Source organism: Balaenoptera acutorostrata, chromosome 20 (genome assembly GCF_949987535.1).
Source record: "Balaenoptera acutorostrata chromosome 20, mBalAcu1.1, whole genome shotgun sequence".
NCBI lineage: Eukaryota > Metazoa > Chordata > Mammalia > Artiodactyla > Balaenopteridae > Balaenoptera > Balaenoptera acutorostrata.
In genome coordinates, this window is record NC_080083.1 from 58,342,755 (window position 1) to 58,356,580 (window position 13,826).

A 13,826-nucleotide genomic window follows, 5' to 3' on the forward strand; every position below is an offset into this window, starting at 1 on the left:
CGTGCCTGGAGAGTCCTGTGGGAGGTGGAAGGACCTTCTTCTCACTCCTTTCCTGCCCTGTTTTCCTTTTCCAGAACTCCCAGGAGCCCCCACCAACCTGGGCATTTCCAACATCGGCCCCCGCTCCGTGACCTTGCAGTTCAGGCCAGGTTACGATGGGAAGACCTCCATCTCCCGCTGGCTGGTGGAGGCCCAGGTAAAGCGGCCGGAGGACAGCCCTACAGCCTGGGCAGCCTGCTCCCCGGCCTTGGCCGCGCCCCTGCTCTTGAGAGCAAATCGCATGTGTGTTTCAATCTGTGTGAGTTTCACATGCAACTATCAGAAGGTCAGATACACCAAAAATGCCCACAGTTCCACCTCCACCTCACCTGTGTGTGTACACACACACACACACACACACACACACACACACACACACACACACACACACACACACACACACACACACACATCCCCTCTGGTCAGGGTGGTGACTGGCTAGCCTAGAGAAATAACCAGCTGCTTCCTGCAGCCCTTTACACCCATGGGTCTCACCTTTGGCTGCACCAGGGGAGTGTTCAGAAGTTCCAGCACCTGGGTCCCACCCCCAGAAATTCTGATTTTGATTTAGCTGGGGTTTTAAGAAGCATGCCAGGGTGTTCAGGAGAGTCACCTGGGAAGCTTACTGTTGATAAATATGCAGACTCCTGGGCACCACCCCCAGGGATTCTGATTGGCTGGGTCAAGGGCAGGGCCCAAGAGTGGGTTTATAATAAGCATCCCATGAGATTCTGATGCAGGAGGGCTCGGGGTCACACTTGAAGTCTTGTTTAAGGGCCTGGAAAGATGGGGGCCCCCTGTGGTGCTCTCCAGGTGAGCCCTGGGGTTTGTGTCAAGACCTTCCCTGGGCCGGGCTGTACCTCCCGGGAGCTGGGGCTCAGAGCACCCCCATCTCAGCCCGGCAGGCTGGCCAGGTCTAAGGGTGTCTCCCTTTTCAGGTGGGCGTGGTCGGGGAGGGAGAGGAGTGGCTGCTGATTCACCAGCTCCCCAACGAGCCTGACGCCCGCTCCATGGAGGTGCCCGACCTGAACCCCTTCACCTACTACAGGTAACGGGTTAGGAAGGGGAGGGGGCTGCCCAGCCTGGGACGGGCTTTGGCCCTGGGGTCCTGCCCTCACCATTTTGCTCACCCCTCTCCGCCCATCTCAGCTTCCGCATGCGCCAGGTGAACATCGTGGGCACTAGCCCACCCAGCCAGCCTTCCAGAAAGATCCAGACCCTCCAGGCGCCCCCTGACATGGCCCCGGCCAACGTGACGCTGCGCACGGCGAGTGAGACCAGCCTATGGCTCCGCTGGATGGTGAGGGTCCCGCGAGGATGGCGGGGGTGGGATGTCTCCTCGGGCCTCAGCACCCCGCAGAGGCGCCACTGCCTCAGAGCAGGCGTCCACTGGCTTACCTCCAGGCCCCTTCTCTGTTCTGAGCGTCAGTCTTATAGCCAAATGAACAAATGCCCCACGTGAAAAGAAGCTCGAAAATACTGTTTATTGAGCATTGCCACATGCCAAGCATTTTACATTTTTTTTCTTCCATTTAATCCTCCCAGTAATCCTGCAAAGGACATGGTACTATCCCAATTTACAGCTAAGAAAACTGAGGCTCCGAGAGGTTAGGAATTCACCCACAGTCACACAGCTCTCAGGGGTGGTTCTGGGATTCGGATGTAAGTTGTCTCACCCACCAAGTCAGAGAGTGAGGGGTTGCTTCTGAGGTTGAGGGGGGAGGTCGGGGAGGCATTAGGCTCTGTCCCCACAGATCAGGGTTCCACGTCGAGGGTCATTACCCCGGTGACCCTGCACGAGTTAGTAATACGTGCAGAGGGCTTCTCCTCCTGCCAGGCAGGGTTCTGAGTGCTGTCAAAGTTGGACCTTGAACCCTCTCCATGAGCCTGTGACAGTGATCCTGGCCCCCACTTTACAGATGAGGAAACTGAGGCAGAGAGAGGTGGAATAACTGGCCCAAGACCCCCCACTCCCCCTAGTTAACAGCAGGGCTCGGAATCTCAACCCGGGGAGTCTGGCCCCCAAGATCCACCGCCCTAACCCCTGAGCACGCTGCCAGCCCATCTTCTGGGGAACAGGAGAGAGCATTTCTCCCCCTGGTCCTCACCTGGAACTGCGTTTCCCGGCACGGACGCCATAAAGCAGCAACCCAAGAGGAATTCCTAGACAAGCAGACACGGGGCCAGCACCGAACAGCCCGGCTCCTTAGAGAATCCAGGAATGATAGCCTCAGGGGGAGCTGCCTGTCTCCGCTTCACCAGGCCCCTCCGGCCACGCAACTCTTTTTTGCTTCCACTAAAGATGTCTTACTAGTTGCCCCAAACTCAACTCGCAAAACCCCGAGCTGTGGGCTGGGATTTACCAGAAAGTCATTGGCGCCTTTCGCTTGCCTGGACAGCCTGATGGAGGCGCTAACGGCCATCAGCCCAGACGAGCGCTAGTTATGAATGACAATGCCCCTCCCAGGCGGCTGGGACAAGCACCGGGCAGAGCTGTCGTCAGGCCCAGTTCGCCCCTCCCCGACCCCCCGCTTCTCACCTCAGCTCTGCTCCCCTCCAGGCTGCTCCCCACGTCCCTTCTGCATCTCACTTTAAGGTTTCCAAATACTAAAAGGTTAAAAAGTCTGGTACGTAGGGTGGGAGCTGGAGGGGGAATAAAAGGCGGTGGTTGCACTGTGCAGGGCCCCGGGCCCCTCCGGTCCCACCTAATGGCGCACGGCCCGTTGCCTTTCCTTAGCAGGTAGGAGAGCATGCGCTCGAGGCCCATCTCAAGCTCTCAGGCCCATTGATTGCTGTCTTAATGGTCTCTGGTCTGCTTCACTAAGTGTCTGTAGGAGCGGGGGCTGGCAGGAGGGACGGGGGATGTAGGCGGTGAGCAGAGGACGAGGAACCAGAGAAAGTAGGTCAGAATGTGCAGAGCCTGTGGATGGTGGGCTCGTTGGAGCCTCTGGGGAGGCAGAATGGGGGCAGGTGAGGGCTGAGGGTGCCCCAGCTCCAGCCCTGCCACCTTCAGAGGAGAATCTGAAGGCTGGGCCCTCAGCTCGCACCTGCTTCAGATCCCAGGCTGCCCCCAGTGTACAAAGACCTCCACTGCTTATCAGCACTGCCCAAGTTCATCCAGATGACCTTGAGCCGGTGACCACAGCCCCACCAGCCTAATCATGGGCTCAGGAGATGAAGCTGTCTTCTTTCTCTTCACTGAGACTCAAACAAAAAGAAGGAGGCTGAAAGTGCAGCGGGAGAGACTGAGGTGTGCTGGATGGAAGGACCTGCTGACAGAGACTGGAGCTCCACCCATGCCTGAGATGCTGCCTTCACATGCTCGCTTCTCCAAGGGCAGACACAACCTGGGACCAGGCGTGTTGTAGGCAATCGAATACGTATATGTTGGCAGGCTGAGCGAGGGAGTTAAGTGGCAGAGACAGGCACTGCCAAAGGTGCTGAGTGTGGGACAGACAACCTTTATGCCTCTCTTCACCAGGGCCAACTCCCCTGGTAGGGTCATAAATTTGTCACCTGCGCAATAAAGAGTGGATGCCGTCTCTTCTCTGAGCCCGGGGTAGAGAGACAGGGAGATGGTGGGGCCGTCAGAAGCACAGGGTTACACAACTAAGCCACACCCAGGGGTGAGAGCGCCTCACGTGGGTGCTGACGGGCTGGACAGTGGGCTGGGTAATCCCGAAGGCTCCCTGGAAGAGGCAGCACGAGCCAGGCAGGTCTTCCATATACACTAGGTGGGCGTGGCCTCACAGCTGCTTTTCCCACCCCTGCCCTCCTGCAGCCTCTCCCAGAGATGGAATACAACGGGAACCCCGAGTCGGTGGGCTACAAGATCAAGTACAGCCGGGCGGACGGGCACGGCAAGACGCTGAGCCACGTGGTCCAAGACCGCGTGGAGCGGGAATACACCATCGAAGACCTGGAGGAGTGGACGGAGTACCGCGTGCAGGTGCAGGCCTTCAACACCATCGGGAGCGGGCCCTGGAGCCAGATGGTGATGGGCAGGACCCGGGAGTCAGGTACTGCCCCCTCAGGCCAGCCACCCCACCCGCTTCACCTCCCTGGGGCCTGGGGATACCCCCCAACTTTGTCTCTCCACCCTCAGGGCCTTCTAAGGGCTCAAGGGCTGGAACTGTTGTGCGAAAATGTCCTGGGCTTATTTTCCTACTTGTGCTCAGCGTCTAGCAGAGCACCCTGTGTGTGTGTGTGTGGCCGTGCCTTCCAGGACCTGACCTTCCCAGCACTGCTTCCGAAGGTTCCCAGGAGGGGCTTCCCGCCTCTGCGTCCCCACTTTTTTTTTTTTGGCCGTGTTGGTTCTTCGTTTCTGTGCAAGGGCTTTCTCTAGTTGCGGCAAGCGGGGGCCACTCTTCATCGCAGTGCGCGGGCCTCTCACTATCGCGGCCTCTCTCGTTGCGGAGCACAGGCTCCAGACGCGCAGGCTCAGTAGTTGTGGCTCATGGGCCTAGTTGCTCCGTGGCATGTGGGATCCTCCCAGACCAGGGCTCGAACCCGTGTCCCCTGCATTGGCAGGCAGATTCTCAACCATTGTGCCACCAGGGAAGCCCCCTGTGTCCCCACTTTTAACCCTGACACCCAGCAGTGCCTGCGAGACCCCAAGATGGAGGTGGGGGGATGGGGAGAGGGTACGGGTTGGGTGAGCTCTCAGAACATTCCAGAAGCAGCAGCGGCTCATAGGGGCCTGGCAAGGGGACACCCACAGAACATGTGCCCCCGGGCTACAGGCAGCCCTCTACCAGCCACATGTGGCGTGTAGGTCTGTGGCTTTTTCCTAACGCCCTTTAAATGATGGCTCCCTTCCCACCCTAGCCCCTCCCCCACCCCTCGCGGCTACGCTGGCAGGAAATGCAGCCTCATCCTAACGTTAGTCTGAGGGGGGATAACGGGGAGGCTGATCTGAAGCCAGAAGCAGCATCTGCAACACTCCGGAGCCAAAGGCATCATCGTCGCGGAATAATTTGCTATTTGGGGACCGTGCCCCGTTTCCCTCCTCAGACCCCACTCCACCCCCTCCACTGCGGGGTCCACCCTGGGTCCTGAGCTGCTTCTCTCCGCTCCTTTCTCCCCCAGTACCGTCCTCGGGCCCCACCAACGTGTCTGTGCTGGCCACCACCTCCAGCAGCATGCTGGTACGCTGGAGCGAAGTCCCAGAGGCCGACCGCAACGGGCTGGTGCTGGGCTACAAGGTGAGTCCCAGATCCGAGCACAGGAGGGGGCTAGAGCCCCTGCACCCACTTCCCTGTCCCGGCGCCCTGTCCTCGCGACCCCCTGGAGCCCAGGACTCTGCCTTCTAGAGTGGACACGGGGGATCTGCCGGCGGCATCCATTGGTCACCATGACAACCAAGGAGTCCTCCCTTGGGGGTGGGGAAGCTTCCCATGAAGTCCGGGGGTCCGTGGGGCAGCTCTACCTCCCCCAGGAGGCCACACTGGGTGCCCCAAGCCTCACTCTCAGCCCCGATGGGCCCAGCTTCAATTTCCATTATCTTCTAGAATTCCTCCCAAAGCTGCACCTACCGCCCCAGCCTGGAAGTCAGGAGACGTAGCTTAACATCCTAGCTCTGCCACTACTGGCTGTGTGACCTTGAACAAGTCACGCCCCCTCTCTGGGCCTGTTTTCTCAGCTGGATGCTCTCTAAGGAACCTTCCAGCTCCATGGCTGACTGCATCTTTGTGTCCCCCTCCCTCCCCGAGCACTAGGCTTGTGTAACCTGGGAACCAAGCCCCTCCAGGGAGCCCCAGGTCCCCCCACTCATCCTCACCCACCTGGCTCCTGGGGAGGAGGTAGGAGAGGTTCTGGCGGGACCAGACCCAGGCCGGAGGCCCTCATGCCTGCGCTGGGCTCCGACAGGTGCTGTATAAGGAGAAGGACTCGGACTCCCAGCCCCGGTTCTGGCTGGTGGAAGGGAACTCGTCACGCAGCGCCCAGCTCACAGGCCTGGGCAAATACGTGCTCTACGAGGTGCAGGTGCTGGCCTTCACGCGCATTGGGGACGGCAGCCCCAGCCATCCTGCCATCCTGGAGCGGACCCTGGATGATGGTACGTTCACGTCCCTGGGAGCCTGGGGAAGGCTAGAAGCTGCGCTTCCTCTACCCCTACCCCACCCAGCCCTGCCCTGCCCCTCTGGGGTCTCTCTCTGCCCCAAAGGGAACCGTGGCCTCAGGCTTCTGCTGGGGGAGGCAGGTCACTGAGGGCCACCAACCCCACTGCAAGGGATGCTAATTACAAACTACGCATCCCTAAGGAAGAAATGACAATGCAAGGGCAGACTGGCGTCTGATCCAGTCTCTCTGGGACAGGTGAACAGAAAAGAGAATTTGTACCCGCTTTGATTTCTTGTTTATCTGGAGCAGGCTCTCTCCGAATGCAGGTCTGCGCAAGCGAAAGGCTTGATTTTTTCCTTTATACAAGCCTACAGGTCCTGTTAGCAAACGAGTGACGCCTGCCGGGCTCCAGGCATTCATCTCTGCAGCAAAACTCCCCATCGGAGGCAGAGCTGACAGGTCCTTTGCCCCCCTTTCTCCTCCCCCCACACATCCTCACGTACTGCTCACCAAAAACACTTGTGGGGTCGGGACGAGAGTGCAAAACGAAGCCCAAACACCATATGTCTCTGTGTTCTAAAGTGATAAATCAAGCTAATGATCTGTTAAATTAAATATGTTCTACCCTCCTGCCTTGACAGATATACCCTCCTAATGACCTGGAAGGCCAAGTTCAAGTTTAGAAATCTCAGATTTCTTGGCATTACGTGTTAGATCAAGGCAGCCCGGGAAGAGCTGCCCCCACAGCCGTCCTCCGACTCTGCCACCCTGTTGTCTCCCCCCTCCGCCCCCAACTCCTCTGGCCCATACCATTCAGTTTCCATCCATTTGCCCAAAACAGCTGCCCCTTGGCCGTCCCTCCGTCCAGAGGTACAAGTCTATACCCTCAGGAGGGTGGCTCTGGGCCCCTGTAGACCCGGGAAGCATGCCTGGGGCTGTTTGGGCAGGGAGCTCCAGATCCAAGGATTCCAGAGTGAGGTCTAGAAAGAGGAGTGATATGTGCTTGGGGTCGGCACTTTCATTTGCCCCAAGGCTGGAGCCTTGGTCCCTTCTAGTTCCTGCCAAATGATGCATAAAGCTCGCTGGTAGCATCTTCACGTCCTGTGTGAGGACACGGTGCCAGGCACAGACACACGCTCCTCAAAAGTTCAGCGAGCAGAGCAACCCCTTCCCCTGCCACCCGCCGTGCTGCTCTGCCGGAGCCGGGCTGGTCTAGGGGCCGAGCAGCGGCTGCAGTGTCACCTGCTTCTCCTCTCTCCCCTCCAGTCCCGGGACCGCCCATGGGCATCCTGTTCCCAGAGGTGAGGACCACGTCGGTGCGGCTGATCTGGCAGCCCCCCGCTGCCCCCAACGGCATCATTCTTGGTAAGCCTGTACCCTTCCCGGGCCCTGGCTGCAGGAAGAAGGAGGTATAAGGTGTAAAGGAGGCAGATTCAGTCTTGGCAGGAGAGAGGCTAAGCCCAGGACAAGTGTCCACATGTCCTCAAGAATGGTTGTGAGTCTAATTTCTCCTACTAGAAATCTCAGCCTGTGAGATTATCAGCTGGAGGGCAAGGTCAGGGCTCAGATCTCTTAGGGACCATTGGTCAGCTCTGTGCCTCCGCGTGACCCAGGTCCCCAGGGGACTGGCCATCTGGTGAACCTCGGCCGCTGTTCCTAAGTGTAGCCAGGTGAGGGCGCACTGGCCAGCTCAGCCCAGCCACGCCCACAGGTGGGAAAGGAGGCCTAAGGCACCCAGGAGGGATGCTGCAGGTCGGAAACATCATTTCGTGGTCACGGTTCCTACTAACACACACACACACACACGCACACGCACACGCACACACACGAGAAGACTCACAGGCTTGAAATGAGCAGCTGTGTGAACTTGAGCAAGTGGGCTTCCCTCCATGGCCTCAGCCCCTCACGTGTAGAATGGGGGATTGGACCACCTGTGCCCGGTCCAGGGCTCTCAGTCCTGGCATCCCGCGGCGCCCGCCCCCTGTGAAAGCTGCGCCTCTGGAGACAGAGTCGATGGGGCTGGGGGGTTGGGGGTGGGGGGAAAGCGTTTGGGCTTAGAAAGACCTGGGCTGGAATTCCAGCTTGGTCAGTTCCTGGCAGGTGGTCTGGCCTCTCTGAGCCTCAGTTGCCTCGTCGGGGGCTGGGCTGAGGGTTGCAGACACAGCATGGAGCACCTGCTCGTGCCCCCCGCAGTCCCACCCCCCAGGTGACAGCTGAGGACGCGGGAGCAACCCAGAGGGCTTCAAGCAGATGAACCGCAGACAAGGTGTCCCGAGGGCAGACACAGCAGCGGCCGAGAAAGGAATGACCCTTGCTCGGGGCTCCGGAGCAGCTTGCCCCACCTCCCAGCACGGCCCGTCTCCTTCCTTCCCCGCAGCCTACCAGATCACACACCGGCTCAACGCCACCACGGCCAACGCTGCCACGGTGGAGGTGCTCGCGCCCAGCGCACGCCAGTTCACGGCCACCGGCCTCAAGCCAGAGTCCGTCTACCTGTTCCGCATCACGGCCCAGACCCGCAAGGGCTGGGGAGAGGCCGCCGAGGCCTTGGTGGTGACCACGGAGAAGAGAGGTGACTGCCCACTGGGACTGGGGAGGCCTGGGGGGTCTCGGGGGGACACCCGCAGCCGGCCCAGGAGCTCACACCATCTCCTCGTGCACGGCTGGGAGTGGGCTAGTTGTGAGTCTCTTGCCCTGGTCCAGAATGGAAAGTGGGCTCAAATCTCTGAGGCCAAGGTCAGCAAGGGCTCCAGCAGACTTCCAGAGCTGATCTGGGGGTTCCCCTCCCCAGGGTCCTGCCCTGCCCAGATTTTCTAAAGGGCAGGCTGGTGAGACCAGCTTCCTTCCTCTCTCCCCCCTCCTCAAGAGGAGGCCGTGTCCAGTTGGGCGGAGGATGGGACTGCAGCCTGGAGCTCTGCCTGCCGTCGCCCTGCCTCCCTGAGCCGGCTTCTCGCCCAAAGTTGGGCTCCCCAGAAGCAAGCCTGAGCCCCAGATCCCTGTGAATGTGATTTATTAGACAGTGTTCCCAGGAAAAGCCAGAAGGACAGTGGTTCTCAGCCAGGGTGCCCTTGCCTCCACCCCGGGATACTGGGCAGAGTCTGGGTGTCACAGGTGGAAAGGAAGTGCCCCTGGCATCTAGAGGGTAGAGGCCAGGGTGCCGCTACACATCTTGTAACGCACAGGATAGGTCCCGCAATAAAGACTCATCCACCCAAATGCCAGGGTGCTGAGACCAAGAATCCCCGCCGTGGGGCGTGGGGAAGTGAGAAGAGGCCAAGCACTCGCAGGGGACAAAGCCGAGTCCCACTGAGGGAAATGTGGGCTCAGCCCCACTCCACTGGGGACAGCGTAGGTCCCATCTCGGCACCGTGCAGACCCGGGCAAAGGAACTGGGGCGTTCACACCTCCTCACGGTCAGCCGTGTGCTGGGGCTGCCCTCGGGGGGTGTAAATTCCCAGGCAGCTGGGCCTCTGGTAGCCCGGGGACAGTCGCTGACCAGGAGGCACGGTGCTGACTGTCGGGACCTGTGTGCTGAAATGGGATGGGGTGGGGGGCATCAGTCCTCCTGGGGGCCGAGAAAGTGCATCCCCCATCTCCGCCGCGGCCTCACCTGCTCCTCCCCACTGCACCCCCTGCAGACCGCCCGCAGCCCCCCAGCAAGCCCGTGGTGCAGCAGGAGGACGTGAAGGCGCGCAGCGTGCTGCTATCCTGGGAGCCCGGGAGCGACGGGCTATCCCCCGTGCGCTACTACACCATCCAGACCCGCGAGCTGCCCAGCGGCAGGTGGGCCCTGCACTCAGCCTCTGTGAGCCACAACGCCTCCGCCTTCGTCGTGGACAGGTGAGGCCCCCGTCTGTCCGCCAGCATCTCCGCTCCGCCCCTCCCGGCCCAGACGGTGTCAGCATCGGAGGGGCTCCTGAGAACACCCGGAGCCCGCCCGCCCCCAGATCGCTTCCACGGCCCGCATCCCCCGGGACCCCTCCGCGTCCACGCTCATCCCCTCCAGCGCTGTCCTAACCTCCCTCCCCACCCTCTCTGGAGCCTTGTTAGGGCTGCCTCTTATCATCTATTTCTGGAGCCTAGAAGCCCCCTCCGTGAAAGGCTCGCCATCCTTCATTAGCTGGACTCCTCCAGCCAGGCGGAGTTTCCCTCTCCATCCTTGATAGGGGAGTGGAGCTTCACCCCACAATTCTGCCTTCCATTTAATTCCTAGTGGGACGTATTTTTAACATTCCAGCTGATGAGACCGAGAGTTTTGAGCAATACTTTTCTCCTCACTCCCCCTCCCACCCTCAATAAATCAGAAAGGAAGCTGTTTGCCTGGAGGGGAAATGAGGCTTATAGAGATGAAGTGCTGGTTCACTCCTGAGACCCTCAGCCCTTCCTGAATTTACTAAATGCGAGAGAGGGCTGGCAGTTCTTGGGGGAGGTGTCAGCTCTGAGGGGAAGTTACTGGAGCTTTCCTACCTGCAGGCCCCGCTGAGATAGGGGATATGTGGACATTTCCGCTCGGGGGCCTTTGGCATCTTTCTGCGGCCAAGGTGAGGCCACACCCTGAGCTGGCCTGGCCTAGGGCACCCCAGGGCCTGGCCCGAGCTTGGGGCCTGCGTAGCAGACCGTCCTCCTGAGCCGCCACATTCCTGTCTGTGTGATGGACCCACAGCTGCCGGGGCTGCCCTGGGGAGGTGGGGAGCAGAGACGGCGGGGCAGGGCCGTTAGGGCACCCCTCCGATTCCCCTACACAGGCTCAAGCCCTTCACGTCCTACAAGTTCCGAGTGAAGGCGACCAATGACATTGGAGACAGTGAGTTCAGCAAGGAGTCGGAACCACTGACCACCCTGCAGGCCGGTCAGTGCCCTCCGCTGGGGTCTCTTTCCCTTGGTCCCCTGGGCGCTTGCCGGGCGCTGGGCATTCTCTTCGGGGGGAGGGGCCTCCAAAGATGGGTGGGGCACTGGGCCTGCTGGGCCCTTGGTCTGTCTCCCCAGGCAGAGTCCCAAGGAGGTTTGGGCCAGAGGGGCCTTTGCCATGGGCTCAGCACCCACACCCAGCCTGGCATCCTCGTGTGTTTCTTCTCTGTCCTCGAAGCTCGTGGCCGACCCCAGGAAACCTCAGTGGGAGTGGGGAGACCTGTGGCACTAGGTGCAGAGAGGAGGGGATCTGGGCCCTTGGGTTTGGGCTGGGGTCAAGGTCCCGGCCCCTCTCCCACTTTACACTGGCTCTTTGTTGTACAGAACTTGGGGCGGTGGGCATGAGGAGTGGCCTAAGCGGGACCAGTGTCCGCAGAATCTGGTCCCATGGCTCCCAGGGGGCCTAAGTCCCACCCCCACCCCCAGAGCTCACCTGTCCGCCTCTCCCCCCAGCCCCTGATGAAGCGCCCACAATTATCTCGGTGACACCGCACACCACCACCTCCGTGCTAATCCGATGGCAGGTACGGCCGGGCAGGCGGGGAGGGGCCCGTGTCCCACGAGGACTCAGACACACCCTGTGCTGGGACCAGAAAGACAATAGCCCCCGCAGGGCTGGAACACGGCACCCACATGCATAGACACGCACACGCACGCGCACACACGTGTGTACACATACACATACGCACCCTTCATTCCACCTCCAGATAATCAGATCCTACCATATACCCTTCTGTGGATGAGGACCCAGACGCGGGGAGGTGACAAGAATGCCCCAGGTCACACAGCTACTAGGTGGCAGGGCCAGGTTTGGTGCCCTTACGTCAGCAGAATCCTTGGACAGAGAAGGGCTGGGGGCTGTCAGGGCCTCCAGCGTCTCCGTGAACCCCAGCCCCGCTCTGAGTGAAGGGATTCCCGACAGAGACCAATCACAGGTGTGCCTGCCTCACCTGCACCCAGGCCGGGCTTCGGTCCTGTCACCATGAGAGGAACCCATCATCCAGGTACAAAGGACCAGCCTCCCACCTCTCCTCCCCCAGCCACCTGCTCAGGTGGGCACTGCCATCCCTCCATGGCCTGAGGAAGACCCGGGACGCATCTCAGAGACCCAGCTGCCCGTGGGTGCCTTTAGGACCCTCCCCAGCCCCTGAAGTCCAGTCCCGGGGTTCAGCGGGTCACCCACAGAGGCCCCAAAGCCCTGAACTCCTGTCTCCGTTTCTCAGGATTAGAGGGGCAGGTGCCAACCTTTGCCCACCTGCAGCCCCCCTGAAGGGAAAGCCCTTGAAGAGAAAACAGGAGGGACCCCCCCGACCCCTCCCGCAGCTCAAGGCCCCAACTGAGAAGGACAGTCCCTTAAGTGAAAATGACCTAGTGCAGCAGGGAGCCGACCAAGGCTGGAGCAGATCGGGGCCATCGTGATGAAGGGGGCAGGGAGGTGCCAGCTGCAGCCAGGAATACAGTTAAGGAGCTAATAAAAGGCTGAACCATTTCAGCAGGTTTTTTAGAAGAGGCATCATAAAAAAGTAGTTTCTGGGGCTTCCCTGGTGGCGCAGTGGTTAAGAATCCGCCTGCCAATGCAGGGGACACGGGTTCGATCCCTGGTCCGGGAAGATCCCACATGCCGCGGAGCAACTAAGCCCGGGCGCCACAACTACTGAGCCTGCATGCCACAGCTACTGAGCCCACGTGCCACAACTACTGAAGCCCACATGCCTAGATCCCGTGCTCTGCAACAAAGAGAAGCCACTGCAATGAGAAACCCGCGCACCACAACGAAGAGTAGCCCCCACTCACTGCAGCTAGAGAAAGCCCACGTGCAGCAATGAAGACCCAACACAGCCAAAAGTAAATAAATAAAGTAGTTTCCACCTTCTCCAGAAGCCTATTCTCCAGCTCCTCTGAGGACGGGAGCAGAGAGCAAAGAAGAAAACGGTCAAGGCAGAGAGGAGCAGCGCAAGAAGACACACCACCCTTGTTCTTGCTGAAGAGCAGGGCAAAGACTCACCCTAATTCCCGGGAAACTCCAGGAAATCCTGGCCAGGGCAGGTGATCATGTGAGGAAGTTTCTAGACAAGAAACAACTCTTTTTTTTTTTTTTTTTTTTTTTTTTTATGTGGGATCTTCCCGGACCAGGGCTCGAACCCATGTCCCCTGCATTAGCAGGTGGATTCTCAACCACTGCGCCACCAGGGAAGCCCGGAACAACTCTTTGAGACGGTTCTGCGTCCAGAGTCATGCTCAGGGCCCCCATGATGCTGTGTGACCTTGGGCAAGTTCCTCACCATCTCTGAGTCTCACTTTCCTGTTCTGTTCAGTGGGGATGGCATGGTGATTCCCGCCCTGCCCTGCCTCACAGGGAATGCTACAGGGATGGAGTAACCTCGTTAGAAATGCTTCGTAAATTAAGAATGCTCAATGCCACTTTGATTCCTTTTCCCAGTTAAGACACAGTCCCTGCTCTGTGGCTGCAGGACGCAGGATGGGGAGGGAGGGAGGGGCGGAGTGGAAGGGGATGCTCAGCCATGGTCCAGCCCAGCCGGCCCCACCCCCACTCCCTTCCCTGCAGCCACCATCAGAAGACAAGATCAACGGCATCCTCCTGGGCTTCCGGATCCGGTACCGGGAGCTGCTCTACGAGGGTCTGAGGGGCTTCACGTTGCGTGGCATCAACAACCCGGGGGCCAAGTGGGCAGAGCTCACCTGTGAGTAACAGTGGAGGGAGTCGGGTGCGGGCGGGGGCCTGAAGCTCTCAGCATCCTGGAATCACACTAACCCGAAACCCTGGCGCCCTCCCCTGTGTGTGCCTCTCATCCCAT

At 59.9% G+C, this 13,826-nt stretch overlaps 1 protein-coding gene across 4 annotated transcripts in view; it reads left to right on the top strand.

Annotated features, from left to right (window-relative positions):
- The window catches only part of SDK2 (sidekick cell adhesion molecule 2), a 263,407-nt gene that overhangs the window by 212,065 nt on the left and 37,516 nt on the right, over nt 1–13,826 (top strand). For 3 of the 4 annotated variants that reach the window (XM_007185607.3, XM_057536211.1, XM_057536210.1), the window contains exons 22-33: nt 75–196; nt 978–1,087; nt 1,189–1,339; nt 3,821–4,058; nt 5,128–5,243; nt 5,908–6,097; nt 7,369–7,467; nt 8,480–8,674; nt 9,741–9,942; nt 10,848–10,951; nt 11,464–11,534; nt 13,577–13,712. In XM_007185607.3, coding sequence (XP_007185669.2) covers nt 75–196; nt 978–1,087; nt 1,189–1,339; nt 3,821–4,058; nt 5,128–5,243; nt 5,908–6,097; nt 7,369–7,467; nt 8,480–8,674; nt 9,741–9,942; nt 10,848–10,951; nt 11,464–11,534; nt 13,577–13,712 — 1,734 coding nt within the window. The remainder of the gene's footprint in view (nt 1–74; nt 197–977; nt 1,088–1,188; nt 1,340–3,820; nt 4,059–5,127; nt 5,244–5,907; nt 6,098–7,368; nt 7,468–8,479; nt 8,675–9,740; nt 9,943–10,847; nt 10,952–11,463; nt 11,535–13,576; nt 13,713–13,826) is intronic. The other variant, XM_057536209.1, reaches the window with a different exon arrangement.